This window comes from Callithrix jacchus, chromosome 19 (assembly GCF_049354715.1).
Source record: "Callithrix jacchus isolate 240 chromosome 19, calJac240_pri, whole genome shotgun sequence".
NCBI classification, from domain to species: domain Eukaryota; kingdom Metazoa; phylum Chordata; class Mammalia; order Primates; family Cebidae; genus Callithrix; species Callithrix jacchus.
Genome location: NC_133520.1, coordinates 48,041,654 through 48,055,077, shown reverse-complemented (window position 1 = coordinate 48,055,077; position 13,424 = coordinate 48,041,654). Strand labels below are relative to the sequence as shown.

The 13,424-nt window shown below is 36.1% G+C and overlaps 1 protein-coding gene across 23 annotated transcripts in view; it reads left to right on the top strand.

Annotated features, from left to right (window-relative positions):
• RYR2 (ryanodine receptor 2) overlaps nt 1-13,424 on the top strand; it is a 781,807-nt gene that overhangs the window by 319,879 nt on the left and 448,504 nt on the right. For all 23 annotated transcript variants that reach the window (XM_035280524.3, XM_035280523.3, XM_054248004.2 and 20 more), the window contains 2 exons: nt 5,302-5,316; nt 10,349-10,423. In XM_035280524.3, coding sequence (XP_035136415.2) covers nt 5,302-5,316; nt 10,349-10,423 — 90 coding nt within the window. The remainder of the gene's footprint in view (nt 1-5,301; nt 5,317-10,348; nt 10,424-13,424) is intronic.

Genomic DNA, 13,424 nt, shown 5'->3' with positions numbered 1-13,424 from the left:
AATCATAAACAGAACCATTGTAAGTCAGGGACTTTCTTGTGAATCCCCTTCGGAGACTGGTCATTGTTTTGCTTTGGGACAGATGTCCTGTTTTAACTTCTGCTATACTTGCTTGTCGTGTGCATTTACCACTGCCAGATTAAGACCTTTGGGAGCCTTACAAAACTTAAATAAATATTGAAGTTACATGGCTTCTGTATAAATCTTCTGATAATATTATTCTGGATAGTTTCATCAAAGGTTCATCAATCACTTTCTCTTTCTTTCTTTCTTTTTTTTTTTTCTGAGATAGAGTCTCACTCTGTTGCCCAGGCTGGAGTGCAGTGGCTCAATCGTGGCTCACTGCAACTTCCGCCTCCTGGGTTCTAGCAATTCTGCCTCAGCCTCCTGAGTAGCTGGGACTACCTACAGGCATACGCCACTATGTCTGGCTTTTGTGTGTGTATTTTAATAGAGATGGGGTTTCACCATGTTACCCAGGCTGGTTGCAAACTCCTGAGCTCAGGCAATCCCACCCACCCCAGCCTCCCAGAGTGCTGGGATTACAGGCCTGATCTTTCTCCTTTTTCCCCTCCCTCTCTCCATCCCCTTTCCCTTTATTCCCTTCCTGCCTTCATCTCCTTCCTTCACTCCCTCATCAATATCTCTTTGAGCAGCTGTGCATCTGTTTAATCATAAGCCCACTGAGTTATCAAATGCTGCTCGTTATACTTTAAAAGAGAATAAAACTTCTGAGTACTGAATAAGAAAGTAACTAACGGTCATTTCTACGTACTCCACCCCCAGCCTTTTTCTAACCTGTAGCTTTGGTTTCCAATGTGGAAACCTAGGATTCAGGTCATGAGTAGGGGTGAAAACAACAGAAGCATGAAAGAGACTGAAATTGTTGTCAGTGAAACATTGCCTATAGACTGAATGATGTCTTACACATGTAGTTTCTCTTAAAAAAATGCTGGGATGCTGTTGGAATTGCTAAAATTCATAATCATTTCAAATGTTTCTCACCACAGAGTTTTTTCAAAATGCATAGCATACGGCTGCTATTACGTGAGGACCTGCAAAATGCTTTCATGCTGTCAAGGTTCATTCACGTTCGAAATGGTTTTTAAAACTATGTGGAGTCTTCTGTAATCTGATATGGGCAATTTTTTGTGTGTAGGTGGTGATTTGAATATAGGGCAAGCTTTGTACGTCTTCAGGACATTATTATCCATTTGCCCTCTGTAGAAATCAATGTGTTGTTTTTGATTTAGAGAAATTCTCTATTGAGACAAGCTGGGAAATGAAGAAAGCCCTAGGTGCCTCTTCTACTTCATGTTTTAGGCATTTATGTAGATCTTTGCTTTATAAATGTGTCACGGAGATAAAATGTGAGAACTTATAGTAGCTTATTGGAATCATTTATTTTTCTTTACCCTTCTAAAGAAGAACTAGATAATTATGTGTACATATATATGTCAAATTTATTATTCTCAAAAGAAAAGACATTCCATTTAACTACTGTCTGTACAGAGTTGTTGATAGGTTGAAAAAAAAAACAGTTGCTATAAATCTGCCAAAAAATAGAATGAATTCTTTTTAAAAGTATCTGCATCTCACATAACTAGATTCTTGTGATGGTCATTCATATGAGTGACACAAGGGCATTTCAATGGAATGTTTTCTGTCTATAATTGCTTATTCATGGGCTGACGGACAAGCCTCTTTCAGATGATTTCTGTACCTATAATCAACATGTCTGTCTTTTCACAACATCTTGGACATTTTCAGCAGGGGAACCCTAGAAAGTTAAGCATTTCCGTAGGATATATAGAGATACTTTTTAAGATAGGGTCTTGCTCTGTCACCCAGGCTAGAGTGTGGTGACATAATCACGGCCCATTGCAGCCTCAATGTCCCGGGCTCGAGCGATGCTCCAACCCCAGCCTCCTGAGTAGCTGGGACTACAGGCGTGCACCACCATGCCTAGCTAACTTTTAAATTTTTTTGTAGAGATGGTGTTTCACTATGGTGCCCAAGCTGATCTTGAACTCCTAGGCTCAAGCAGATTCTCCTGCCCTGGCCTCCCAAAATGCTGCGATTACAGGCATGAGCCACTGCACCCAGCCAGATAGTTTCATCATAAGTTAAGGTTTTTTAACCTTATATGCTATTAGATAGTGTATATTGATACATGTTTGGAACTTGGAATTGTTAGTGTTTTTTCTCCTAAAAATTGTTGAAACCATCATTAATTAACTATAGCTACCTAGAAACCCAAGTTTTTGGTGGTGAAATGACTTTCCTCAACATAATGAAATTTACCTGCTATTTCCTCACAAAGGAGAGGTTACCAATTGGAGAACTATGGAGAATCTTAGCACCTTGATACATGGAGAGGAAAAGATGGCAAAGAGGCTTAAATCTGATGCTTCTTTTGTGTGCAGAGTAGGGTATTTTGCCTCCTTAATAGAAACTTCATGCTAGAATGACTTCTGAGGCGATTCTGAAATTGTTGCATTTGATAATCCTTTTTAATGGCAAGTCCCCAAATATTTGGTGCTTTGTCACTAAATCTTTATCTATATAATTTTCGAGGAGGCATTTCAATAAAAGTTTCTTTTTAAAGTTCTAAGATAGGTATTCAGAAGTGTTACTTTTTAAAAATCATTTCTTAGTTCGTTAAACTGAAATACCAGTTTTAAAAAGTCAGGTTGAACTGAAAGCCATCATTAGGATGGAGGCTTTTCCACATCACCCGAATTACTGTTTCCTTCTTTGCACCAAGAACAGATTAAATATGCATTCTCTTGATATCCAGTATTCATTAGCAATTGTCAGAGTAAAGTATTGCTATTTGATTTTTCTATTCATAATCATTTGCATTTGCTAGGAAAATTCCTTAGGTCTTTTAGATCTACTACACTGAGTGGCTTATGCTTATAGAGAAAAGATGATTCTGCTTCTTTTTGTCATCCATTTGCCACCCAGGGCCATCTACGTGTGAAAATGTAGTGAGAGCAATTTCTCTTCCTGGCTTCCATGTTGATGGAGCATGTGCCGTCAGCTTTTGCTGTATTTGGAGCTTCCTCTCATCTGTCAATTCTGGATTAATCTAACCTGGGATGCCGACTTACTGACACTTGCAGTTTTACCCTAAATAACTAAAATTTCTGCCTTTGTGTTTCTGTGCAAATCGAACGTCATCCAAAAAGTTCTAAGACAGAAAGCAGGTTGGAATCCATGCTGTGTACCTGTCCTATAATTGTCCGTATAGTCATCCCTTACTCTATTTTGTGTAATGAAATTTTAGCTCTTGTCTATTAAACTTCTCATGAGTGAAATACATCAAATAGTTAATTTGCTAAACTTACCGTAAGCACAAAAATTACATTCTTCACACCCAAAGAGGCTGCTTTCTTCAATATTTATCTGTTTGTGTTTTCTACTTTCCATCATATCCATTTTTAAAGGATTTTTGTTGTTATTCTTTTTTGGTTTGTTGCTTTTATCATACAGAAACAGTGCTTACACTGAATTAAGCTAATATACTCACTTTTTTTTGTTTTAATGCACTTTGCTTTCTTCTTTGCCCTTCATTGATCTTTTTGAATGTTTCCTGATGCTATAATTTTGGTAATATCTAGCACTTAAACTAAATTGAAAAAGAAACTATTTGTACAGAGAGTTAATGTCAATAATGCCACTAGTACCACAAATAATTTTTCATGTTCTTGATTATCTTTTGGAAATGACATGTGTGTTTACATCTGCTCTTCTTTCTCATTCTGCAGAAGGATATTTCAGCATTTGCTGATTTTGAGGAGTCTTTCTATTTAATGGTGTATGCAGATTGCTCTCTGTGTCTTACTCTTCCAGCAGTTGGACATAACTTAGCAATGCAGAATAGCAGACCTCAGTCACTTGGCTTACCACTCTTTTTTACTGTTCATATCCTAGTTTTAAAGCAGTTCAACTTAGATTACCTGACAAAATCAGGCTGAGAATGTTTTCTAAAGAAAAATCTCTCATACCTAGCTTAATTTAAAACAAAAGTCTCATGAAGAAAGTATCTCTTACAAGCCATGTGCTGTACCAAAATGTTAGGTTTTTGTGTTTCTTTGAAAAAGGCTTAATAATGATTTTGCCTAATTCTTTAGTGATATCTCTACCATTAGTGAGTCACATGTAGGCATATGATTGGTCGGTTTTCAACATGGAAAGTATGTTTTCTAATATTATTTATAATTAATATCAGTTATAAAAATGTAACTAAACAGCCTGTATTTTCTAAGCCAAGGATGAAAGCTTCTTTATAGTTTTTCCTTAAAATTGCAATATTGAAAATAAAACAATTAGTTTCAATAGAATTTCCCTTTAATAATGTACATGTTACTATGTAAATATGTTTCAGGGAGAAGTTGTGATATTTACAAGTATCTATATTAGAAAACTTTCTTTGCTGTTTTTTCTTACAAGTAGTGTCTCTGTGCATATTTTTTTCCCATAGGACTTAGACATCAACCTGACAACTAAATTCGGCCCTAAGTTTGGAAGTACATTTTTTTCTTTTTCATACTCTTTCATCTGTATAACTCTCCTAGGAATACGAAGTCAAAGAAACTTTAGAGGTCTAAAGAAAAATGAAATTATTTGTAAATACGCATATACACACACACATACATACACATGTATACACATTATGTTTTATAGAAAAAAGGCTATTATAATTTATGAAAGGAGACTGTCATTTTAAGAGAAAAAGAAATGTTTTTGCGATTTTTCTTTGAAATTCACCTTTCACAATATTCAGTGTCTAAGAAGTTGCTGTTATTTTGCATGAAATGAGAGCCGCTCATTGCAGCATATTAGTTTACAATCTACCTTACCTGTTTTAATCTACTGTTTTTATTAAAATTGGTTGGGTTGCTGTTTGTTTCTATCACTACATTTTTATGCAAAAGATGGAAGTTTGTTTTTTCAGAAAGCATTTTCAGAGGACCGATTTTTAAGATTATATCTGTTTGATGCTTAAATAGGTTGTAAATGAAATCACTCGTTAATGTAGAGCAGCATGTTTTCACAGAAAAAGGAAAACTGATGTAAAAACATTTTTAAAGAGTTTTGCTTGCTCCAGCTTTCTCTAGCATGTAGTTGGTACTAAGTATTGCCGCAATAACACAGTGAATGTTTTTTTTATGTTTATTGTTTATATAGCTCCATTTAGGATAATGGAGTCTTTATAAATAAGAGATATTTTTAAGTAAGTCTTTGATATCATGTATGTTTAATGTTTCCTCTCTTTTCCTTATGCCCCTACAGAAATTCATGATGAAGGTAAGACATCTTAATAAATATGCGATGTATATATATAGCAGATATATTACTGTATATGGATTGTATATGTATATATATGCATATTAGTATATCTGATATATATATATGAAACTATCAGCTATATATATGTATGATATTTTGTGTGTTTTATGTATGGTTATACAGATTTGTTTTACTTTTGAATCCATGTAACTTTTCTTAACCTACTTTTAAAAAGTTTTTAAAACTTAAACTTTGGAACTTTTAAATTTAGATAAGTCACGTTTAGATTTAGCAACTCAACAAACAACATTTGACGTTTTTGGGTCATATTGTAACATATTACATTTAATTAGCTAACGTTAAGAATTTCTCTTATTAAAACCATTTTAATAGCTTGCCATTTAGAATGTTCCCTCTGGGGATTATGTTGACTTTGCCTTTATGCAATTTGGTATGAACACACAATGGGAAATCCTTCCACTGGGAAATTCGGAGAGGCACCAAGACACTACTTCTCCTTACTCCAGGAGAAGTGACAGTAATTCATCCAGCCCCTTTTCATTCCTCAACTAAACTGGAAAAGTGAAAATATTGTAAAAATAGACAAATAAAAAGAAAAGAGTAAAGCATGTGGACACGTCATTGAAGGAATATGTAAGGGACAAACAAGACCTGAATATGGTTATTTTAGGATACATGATGGAAAATTTTTGTTTCATTTTTGTATGCCCACTACATTTCTCCTACAGCATTTATGGGCTTTAATTTTTTAAATGTTAAGCGGCAAGAAACATTGGGTAGGTAGAAAAATTTATCCATATTCAGTTAATAAAGGCTTAATAGAACTTATAATTTTGAAAGAAATAGACTATGAGAAATATTAAATCAAAATTCCAAACGTAAATGGAAAAGGTTGCTTTGGAAAAAGGAAAGTGTTTCTTGCCCATCTGTTGAATTTTGTGGTTAAATCCATCATGTGTTATAAAACCCTGAACCAGATGCATTGAGGGATACCCTAAACTGGACCTATTCACTAGCAGTAAGAATTTGGTATTTTGGAAGGGATTACAGAACAGAGCATTTTTTGAAGCTGTCTGTCAATCAGGACATGGAACATCTTCCAGAATTTCAAATAACTTGAGCTTTTATTTTTCAGTAGAAAATATTATGATTACATTGTGAAGAGAGGATGTTAATCCCTGAATTAGACATATCATGAAATGGTAGTTTGGGTTGAAAAAATACTTAAAAACAGCAGCAAAATAGGAGTGTTTCCTCTCCTTGCAAATACTGATAACTAACTTGTGATTTTGGGTTGGAGAAAATTTAGGTTTTCATGCTATATCTGCATTTGCTATATTCATTTTATCTCATTCTTAATCCAGCTGTACCATACTGTATGGACTTCCCCTTATGGAAAGGTGAATGAAATGGTTGCCTGAAACAGACATCTTAAGGTCTCTTGTGAGAACAAATGGATATAAAAACCAGAGCGAATAGAAAGATGATGTAGAATTAGTTAAAACCAGGTGGTATGCCTAAAATAATTTAATTAGGCCCCCAGTTCTTTTAACTTCGAGGCCAGAAGGCCGATAGTTATTTTCACACTTGCGGTGGATGATCTGGAAAGGTTAGAATTGGATTAAGGGGAGGGCATATGCATGCAATTACAGTAATTTAAGTCACTTACATGGAAGAACATGGTGAATTTAATCTTGCTTTCACCGTCAATCATACTTTGCTTGGGGTTTCATATGGAAAAGGCATTAGCTTTTCAGAACCAGATGGCTGCTTTCTTGTGGTGGGAGTCTATTTCTGCTGGTTGGTGCTAAACAGTGATGCATTAGGACTTTCCTAAGCCTGATCTGTTCCCTGAGGAGAATTTCCATGAAGACACCATCCCAAGTAAGCCAGTCCATGTCCAATGGATGTCTGGACAATGTTACACTGGCCTTTTCAGGCACATTTATCTTGAACTGAGGCCAGGATTCTCATTGATTGTACAGTCCTTCCGTGACCCTGTTGTGTGATTCACTACTTATTTTAGTTTTTAAGAGACAGTGTCTTGCTCTGTCACCTGGGCTGGAGTACAGTTCCTGTAACCTGGAACTCCTGGGCTCGAGTGATCTCCCCACCACAGCCTCCTACGTAGTGGGGATGACAGGCATGAGCATTGCCTTGCTCTGCTCTGCCTGTATGTAAAAAACACAGAGCCAAACACAAAAAAAGCAAACCAGAAAGAACAAAATACAGAGCCAGTGATTTTCATGTGTGTGTAAACCTCTTTAGTAATATACACACACACTCACACCCACGTATTATATGTAAATGAAATATGTAGGCAAAGCTTTATAGTAAAAGCACTTTCTGGATAACTTCAAGATCTTGTCCTTCACTTAAAAAAAAATTGTTTGACTAGTGTGGCTGTTCAAGTGGACTTTGTAGCTTTGGAACTGAAATCTGTAGGAAAATGTGAGCTTCTTTCAAAGTAATTCAAACCAGACAACGTAAATAAAATTGTTCTTGGCCACAATAAATCAAATGTGGTATAGAAAAAATAAGCACTCTCTAAAGAGAGCCTCGTTTTCTGAAGAAGTATAACTTTTCAAAGTCGATTTTTCCCTTTTCAGTTATGTGAAAAAAAGTGATTTTTTCAGAAGTTTTTATTTTAATACCTTTTAATATATGTTTTTAGAATAGTTCTGAATTTTTTCAAGCAAAACATAAAGTTATTTTAAGAAATTATATGGAACAATAAAAATGTGATATATGCTTACTAAAAAGGTTATAATAATATTGGATATTAAAGCATCTTTCTGCACTTCCTTAAAGGACAGGTCAGTATCATCACTCTTATCCCCAAAATTTTTAAAGACCTTTTTTTCCTGCAAAAAGAAGTACAAACTTCTTGTCATAATATTTTATGCCTTCCATGATCTTTCTCTGATTTAATTTTATAATTCCTGTGAAGTTTTTCTATGCAACCCAACACTAAAATCCCATGATTACCTCCCCTTTCTTTCTTTCTTTCTTTTTTTTTTTTTTTGAGATGGAGTTTTGCTCTTGTTACCCAGGCTGGAGTGCAATGGCGCAATCTCGGCTCACCGCAACCTCCGCCTCCTGGGTTCAAGCAATTCTCCTGCCTCAGCCTCCCGAGTAGCTGGGACTACAGGTGCGCACCACCATGCCCAGCTAATTTTTGTATTTTTAGTGGAGACGGGGTTTCACCTTGTTGACCAGGATGGTCTCGATCTCTTGACCTCGTGATCCACCCGCCTCGGCCTCCCAAAGTGCTGGGATTATTATAGACGTGAGCCACCGTGCCTGGCTGATTGCCTCCCCTTTCTTACATACCTTGTGATTATATACCATGAGCCCTTTATACATACTCCTTACTCAGCCTGACGCGGGCTTCCCCATACCCAGTTTTTCATTTGACAGTTGTTTACTGAGTGCTTACCATGGCCTGACTTCAGGCTTAAAGCTGGAGGTGAAATGATGTTCAGGACAGTGTCATTATTGTTGAGGCGTTTTCAGTCTGATCAAGAAGAGGGTTCTTGAGGTGTAGAGTGTCAGGTCAATGTACGAGTATATAACTAGGGCTGGAGGAGGGTGGGGAGAGTGACTAGCTTTGAGGAAACTGGATGAGGCTTCAGAGAGGAGGTAGTCTTTAATCTGAGTTTTAAAAAGTAGAGGGGGAGGCTGGGCGTGTTGGCTCAAGCCTGTAATCCCAGCACTTTGGGAGGCCGAGGCGGGTGGATCACGAGGTCAAGAGATCGAGACCATCCTGGTCAACACGGTGAAACCCCATCTCTACTAAAAATACAAAAAATTAGCTGGGCATGGTGGTGAGTGCCTGTAATCCCAACTACTCAGGAGGCTGAGGCAGGAGAATTGCCCAAACCCAGGAGGCGGAGGTTGCGGTGAGCCGAGATCGTGCCATTGCACTCCAGCCTGGGTAACAAGAGCGAAACTCCATCTCAAAAAAAAAAAAGTAGAGGGGGAAACAGTCTGAGTATAAATGGGTCCATGCAATTCAAACTTGTTCAAGAGTCACATGTACATACGATATGTAAAAATTTCATTCCATTCTTATAAAGGCTTTTATAAAATCAATACATATTCCATACAGTTTGGAAGTTACAGAAGAAAAACCCTTCGATTATACGAATAGGAGAAAACTGTTGGAGGCTTTCTTATTAAAAAGGTTTACAAGGCAGAGAAAACTACAGAGAGGGAATGTCGTGTTCCGAGATGGGGCGGCAGGAAAGCAGTATGGCATTTTCAGGGAAGGGAAACTGTTTGGGTATGTTTGGAGCACAGGGCAATTGAAGATGAGGCTACAGATGATTGAGACAAATGTCTCTCTGTGCTTCTCAAAGTGGTCTCTGGACCAACAGCGTCACCATCATCTGGAAAATTATTGAAATGAAACTTCTCTGTGTCTACCCCAGACCTACTGAATCAATATCTCAGTTGTAAGGCCCCGGAATTTGTGTTTTTACAAGCTCTTTAGGTGATTCGAAAGCGTACTACAATTTAAGAAGCACTGTTCTACTTCATGGAAAGGAATTGAACTCTCTCCTATAAGCAATTGGGAGGAATGAGAAGCTTTTAAGCCTGGGGGCGTGTTATGGTCAATTTTGTGTTTTAGGAAGACGTATTCATTGAACCAACATTTATTTAGTGCTTCTCGTATGTCAGGCATGCAGGTAGGCACCTGGAATACAATGGGGTACCATGGTTCCCACCCAATAATAGGAAATAGATTATAATTAAGTACACTATGAATAAATAACTATAAATTATAATTATTTACTGATACCAAGTTTATTTTCAAGAGCTGGATAAAATGCTAACCCCATAATAGAGGTTGCATTCGCTTTATTCCAATGTACGCATTATTTCAACAGCACTTTGTCTGTAAGTGCTCTTAATGCATTCTTTCCTACTAACTTTCCTTTGAGCACAAGAGAGCATTTTATGGACTTGGTTAAGTTACTCCTTTGTGTTTTTCTCTTTCTTCTCCTTTTCTCTCTTCTCTCTAAAGACTGCTCAAGGTGGTGGTCATCGAACACTCCTCTACGGACATGCCATATTGCTGCGCCATTCCTACAGCGGCATGGTGAGTTCACCTTTTATTCCATCTCCCTGTGGTCATGCTGATGCATTTGGGGATACACAGTCAGAAAATGCTGGTAGCATCATTTCTGCAGTGGTATGAATGAGCTTGGATGTGTATGTTCTTTAATATCTTTGTACCCTTGTTAGTTTCTCACATAAAAGATGAAAGCTCAGATGACTTTTAAGGTCCTTTAATTCTATTATTATATGATTACCATTTTTATTGTCTTTCTTTTGGTAGAGTAGTTTTAGGAGGAGATAGGTGTAAGAGTCAAATAAGAGATATTTCTTTTCTGATTTTGTTTTAAGGGCTTCATTTATTAGAGAAATAAGATATCTTTACTGAAAGATCAGATTTTAAAAATATAGTGAGGTCCAGTATTAATTGTACTCACTAACTTGTTTTTCTTCTTCACTGGGCTTCTCTTTTTCCACAGCTGCTCCTCCTTTCACCCCATTATTCATTAGGCTTCTCTTGGGCACAGTTTTCTCATTCTCTGCTTCATATATGTGTGTATATATTTAAATAAGTATATACGTAAATGTTTTGAATATATCTTTTATAAATAATATATTCATAGATATTACATATACAGCTGACATTTGAAACAACATAGAGTTGGGGTGCCAATCTCCTGCGCAGTAGAAAATCACATATAAATTTTGACTCCCTCAAGAGATAACTGCTAATATCCCCCTGTTGACTAGAAGCCTTACCAATACCAGTCAACATATATTTTGTATATGTATTATATACTGTATTATAGTAAAACAAGCTAGAGAAAAGAAAATACTAAGAAAATCATAAGAAAAATATATTTTCTATACATTAAGTGGAAATGGATCATCATAAAAATCATTCTATTGACTTTGTGTCAAATAGGCTAAGGGGGAGGAGGAGGAAGAGAAAGAGGAGGAACTGGTTTTGCTGTCTCAGGAATGCTAGAGAGGGAAGAGAACCTGAGAAAGCGAGCCCGTGCAGTTCAAATCTGTGCTGTTCAAGAGTCCACTGTATATCAAATATATAAAACTATGTAAAAGTTTCATTCCATTCTCAAAAGAGCTTTATTAAGTTATGAAAGCAATATGTATTCTATATGATTTGGAAGTTGCTGAAGAAAAATTCTGAGCACACTAATAGGAAAAATCTGTTGGAGACTTTTTAAAAAAGTTTTAATCTCTTCTGTCTTTAAGGTTTTTTTTTTTAACATAATTGAGATCTTACTACATTATCAAATTTATATCCTTTTGTATTTTGAGATAGGGTCTTTCTGTCACACAGGCTGGAGTGCAGTGGCGTGATCCTGGCTAACTGTATCTTTGAACTCCTGGGCTCAAGCAATTCTCTGGCTTCATCCTTCTGAGTAGCTGGGACTACAGGCATGTGCTACCACCCCTGGCTAATTTCAAAATTTCTTGTAGAGATGGGGGTCTAACCAATGCCTAAGCTGGCCTTGAACTCCCAGACCGAAATGATCCTCTTGCCTTGGCCTCCCAAACTTCTGAGATTTTAGGCATGAGCCATGGTGCCTGGCATGATTTTTTTCCCTTTTATTGTAGCATAAGCATTTTCCATGTTGCTTAAATTGTCAACATTATTTTAGTGACTACATGATAATTCAATATCTAGAATATTATATACTGTATATAATAATGTACTGATCATTTCTTTTAAAAAGTAGGTGATTCCCATATTATGCAAGTTGTTCTAAAGCCAGAGGCTGAGTATCAATACCGCTGTCAAACAAGTGCACACAAATTTTCAATCTCAATCATGGATATTTATGTGATAACCTGATTTTAAATGTTTATTTAATGAAATTCAAAAGTATAGGATGAGAAGTATAGGAAATACATAGACATGATATTCATGATGATTTAATAATATCATTTCTATTAATGTGTTATCACATAAATAGTTCAGATAAGAAAACGTGATTATCTTAGCAAGTGCTGGAAATGTCTTTAATAAAACTCATTGCTCATTCTTAATAAAAATTAAACATTGATTATTTCCTCAGTGATAAAGAATATCAGTGTCAAATCAATAGTGAACATTGTAATTGTGAAACACTGAAACCGTTTTTTAAATCAAATTAACTAAAATAAAAATGTTTTATCTACCATTGCTAACTAATGTTCTGGAAATTTTGGCTGACATGTCAAGATATGAAATAACATAAAACAGTTTCATAAAGTGGCTGGATATAAGAAAAATATGTAAAAACAATTCGTATGAATAGAATAGTCACATAGTAAAATTCATGGAAAGAATTTCACATTCTACAGCAATTAAAATGCATAAACCGCATGAAATAATAAATGTGAAGGTTTCCTTTAAGATAGCTACTCTCTATACATAATAGTTGGGTTAAGAGCCTGAGCTTGGTTGTTAGATTTGGATTCAGTCTCAGTTTGCCACATGCTGGACAGCCTGGGATATTTTGCATGATTAAGCCTGTAAATATATCTGAAAATTTTATGTATTCATTAAATAAATATTATTTGGCATCTACTGTGTGCTAGATACTGTTTTAGGTCCTATGGTATAGTAGTGAATAAGACCAAGTTCTTGCTTTCATTAATTAACACTTGGTAGAATAATCATAGTATCCACCTCAGAGTTACTGGGAATATTAAGGAGAAAGTGTATGTTAATAGTTACAGTGCCTAATACTGTACTGTTATTGAAAAATATTACAAAAGGCTTTAATAGGAATCACTTTGTTTTTGTACGGGAAGTCTGATTATTGCAAAGTTGTTACCCTTTAAAAAAATAAAGGCAGATGTTAAGCACAGTTTATATATGAAGTCTATAAACCTAGGGGATTATCATGGGCTGCCTGTCTTAAGGTCAGACTGACACTTCTGCTGTGGCTAAAAACAGGTTTAGGGACCCGGGAAGCCTCTTTACTGTAACCTTGGGAGCCAATGCTCTGCAGTTAAGGGTCAGAATCAGAGTCTGAAGGTCAGCTTGGTTTCACATCCCCAAAGCACTGAAT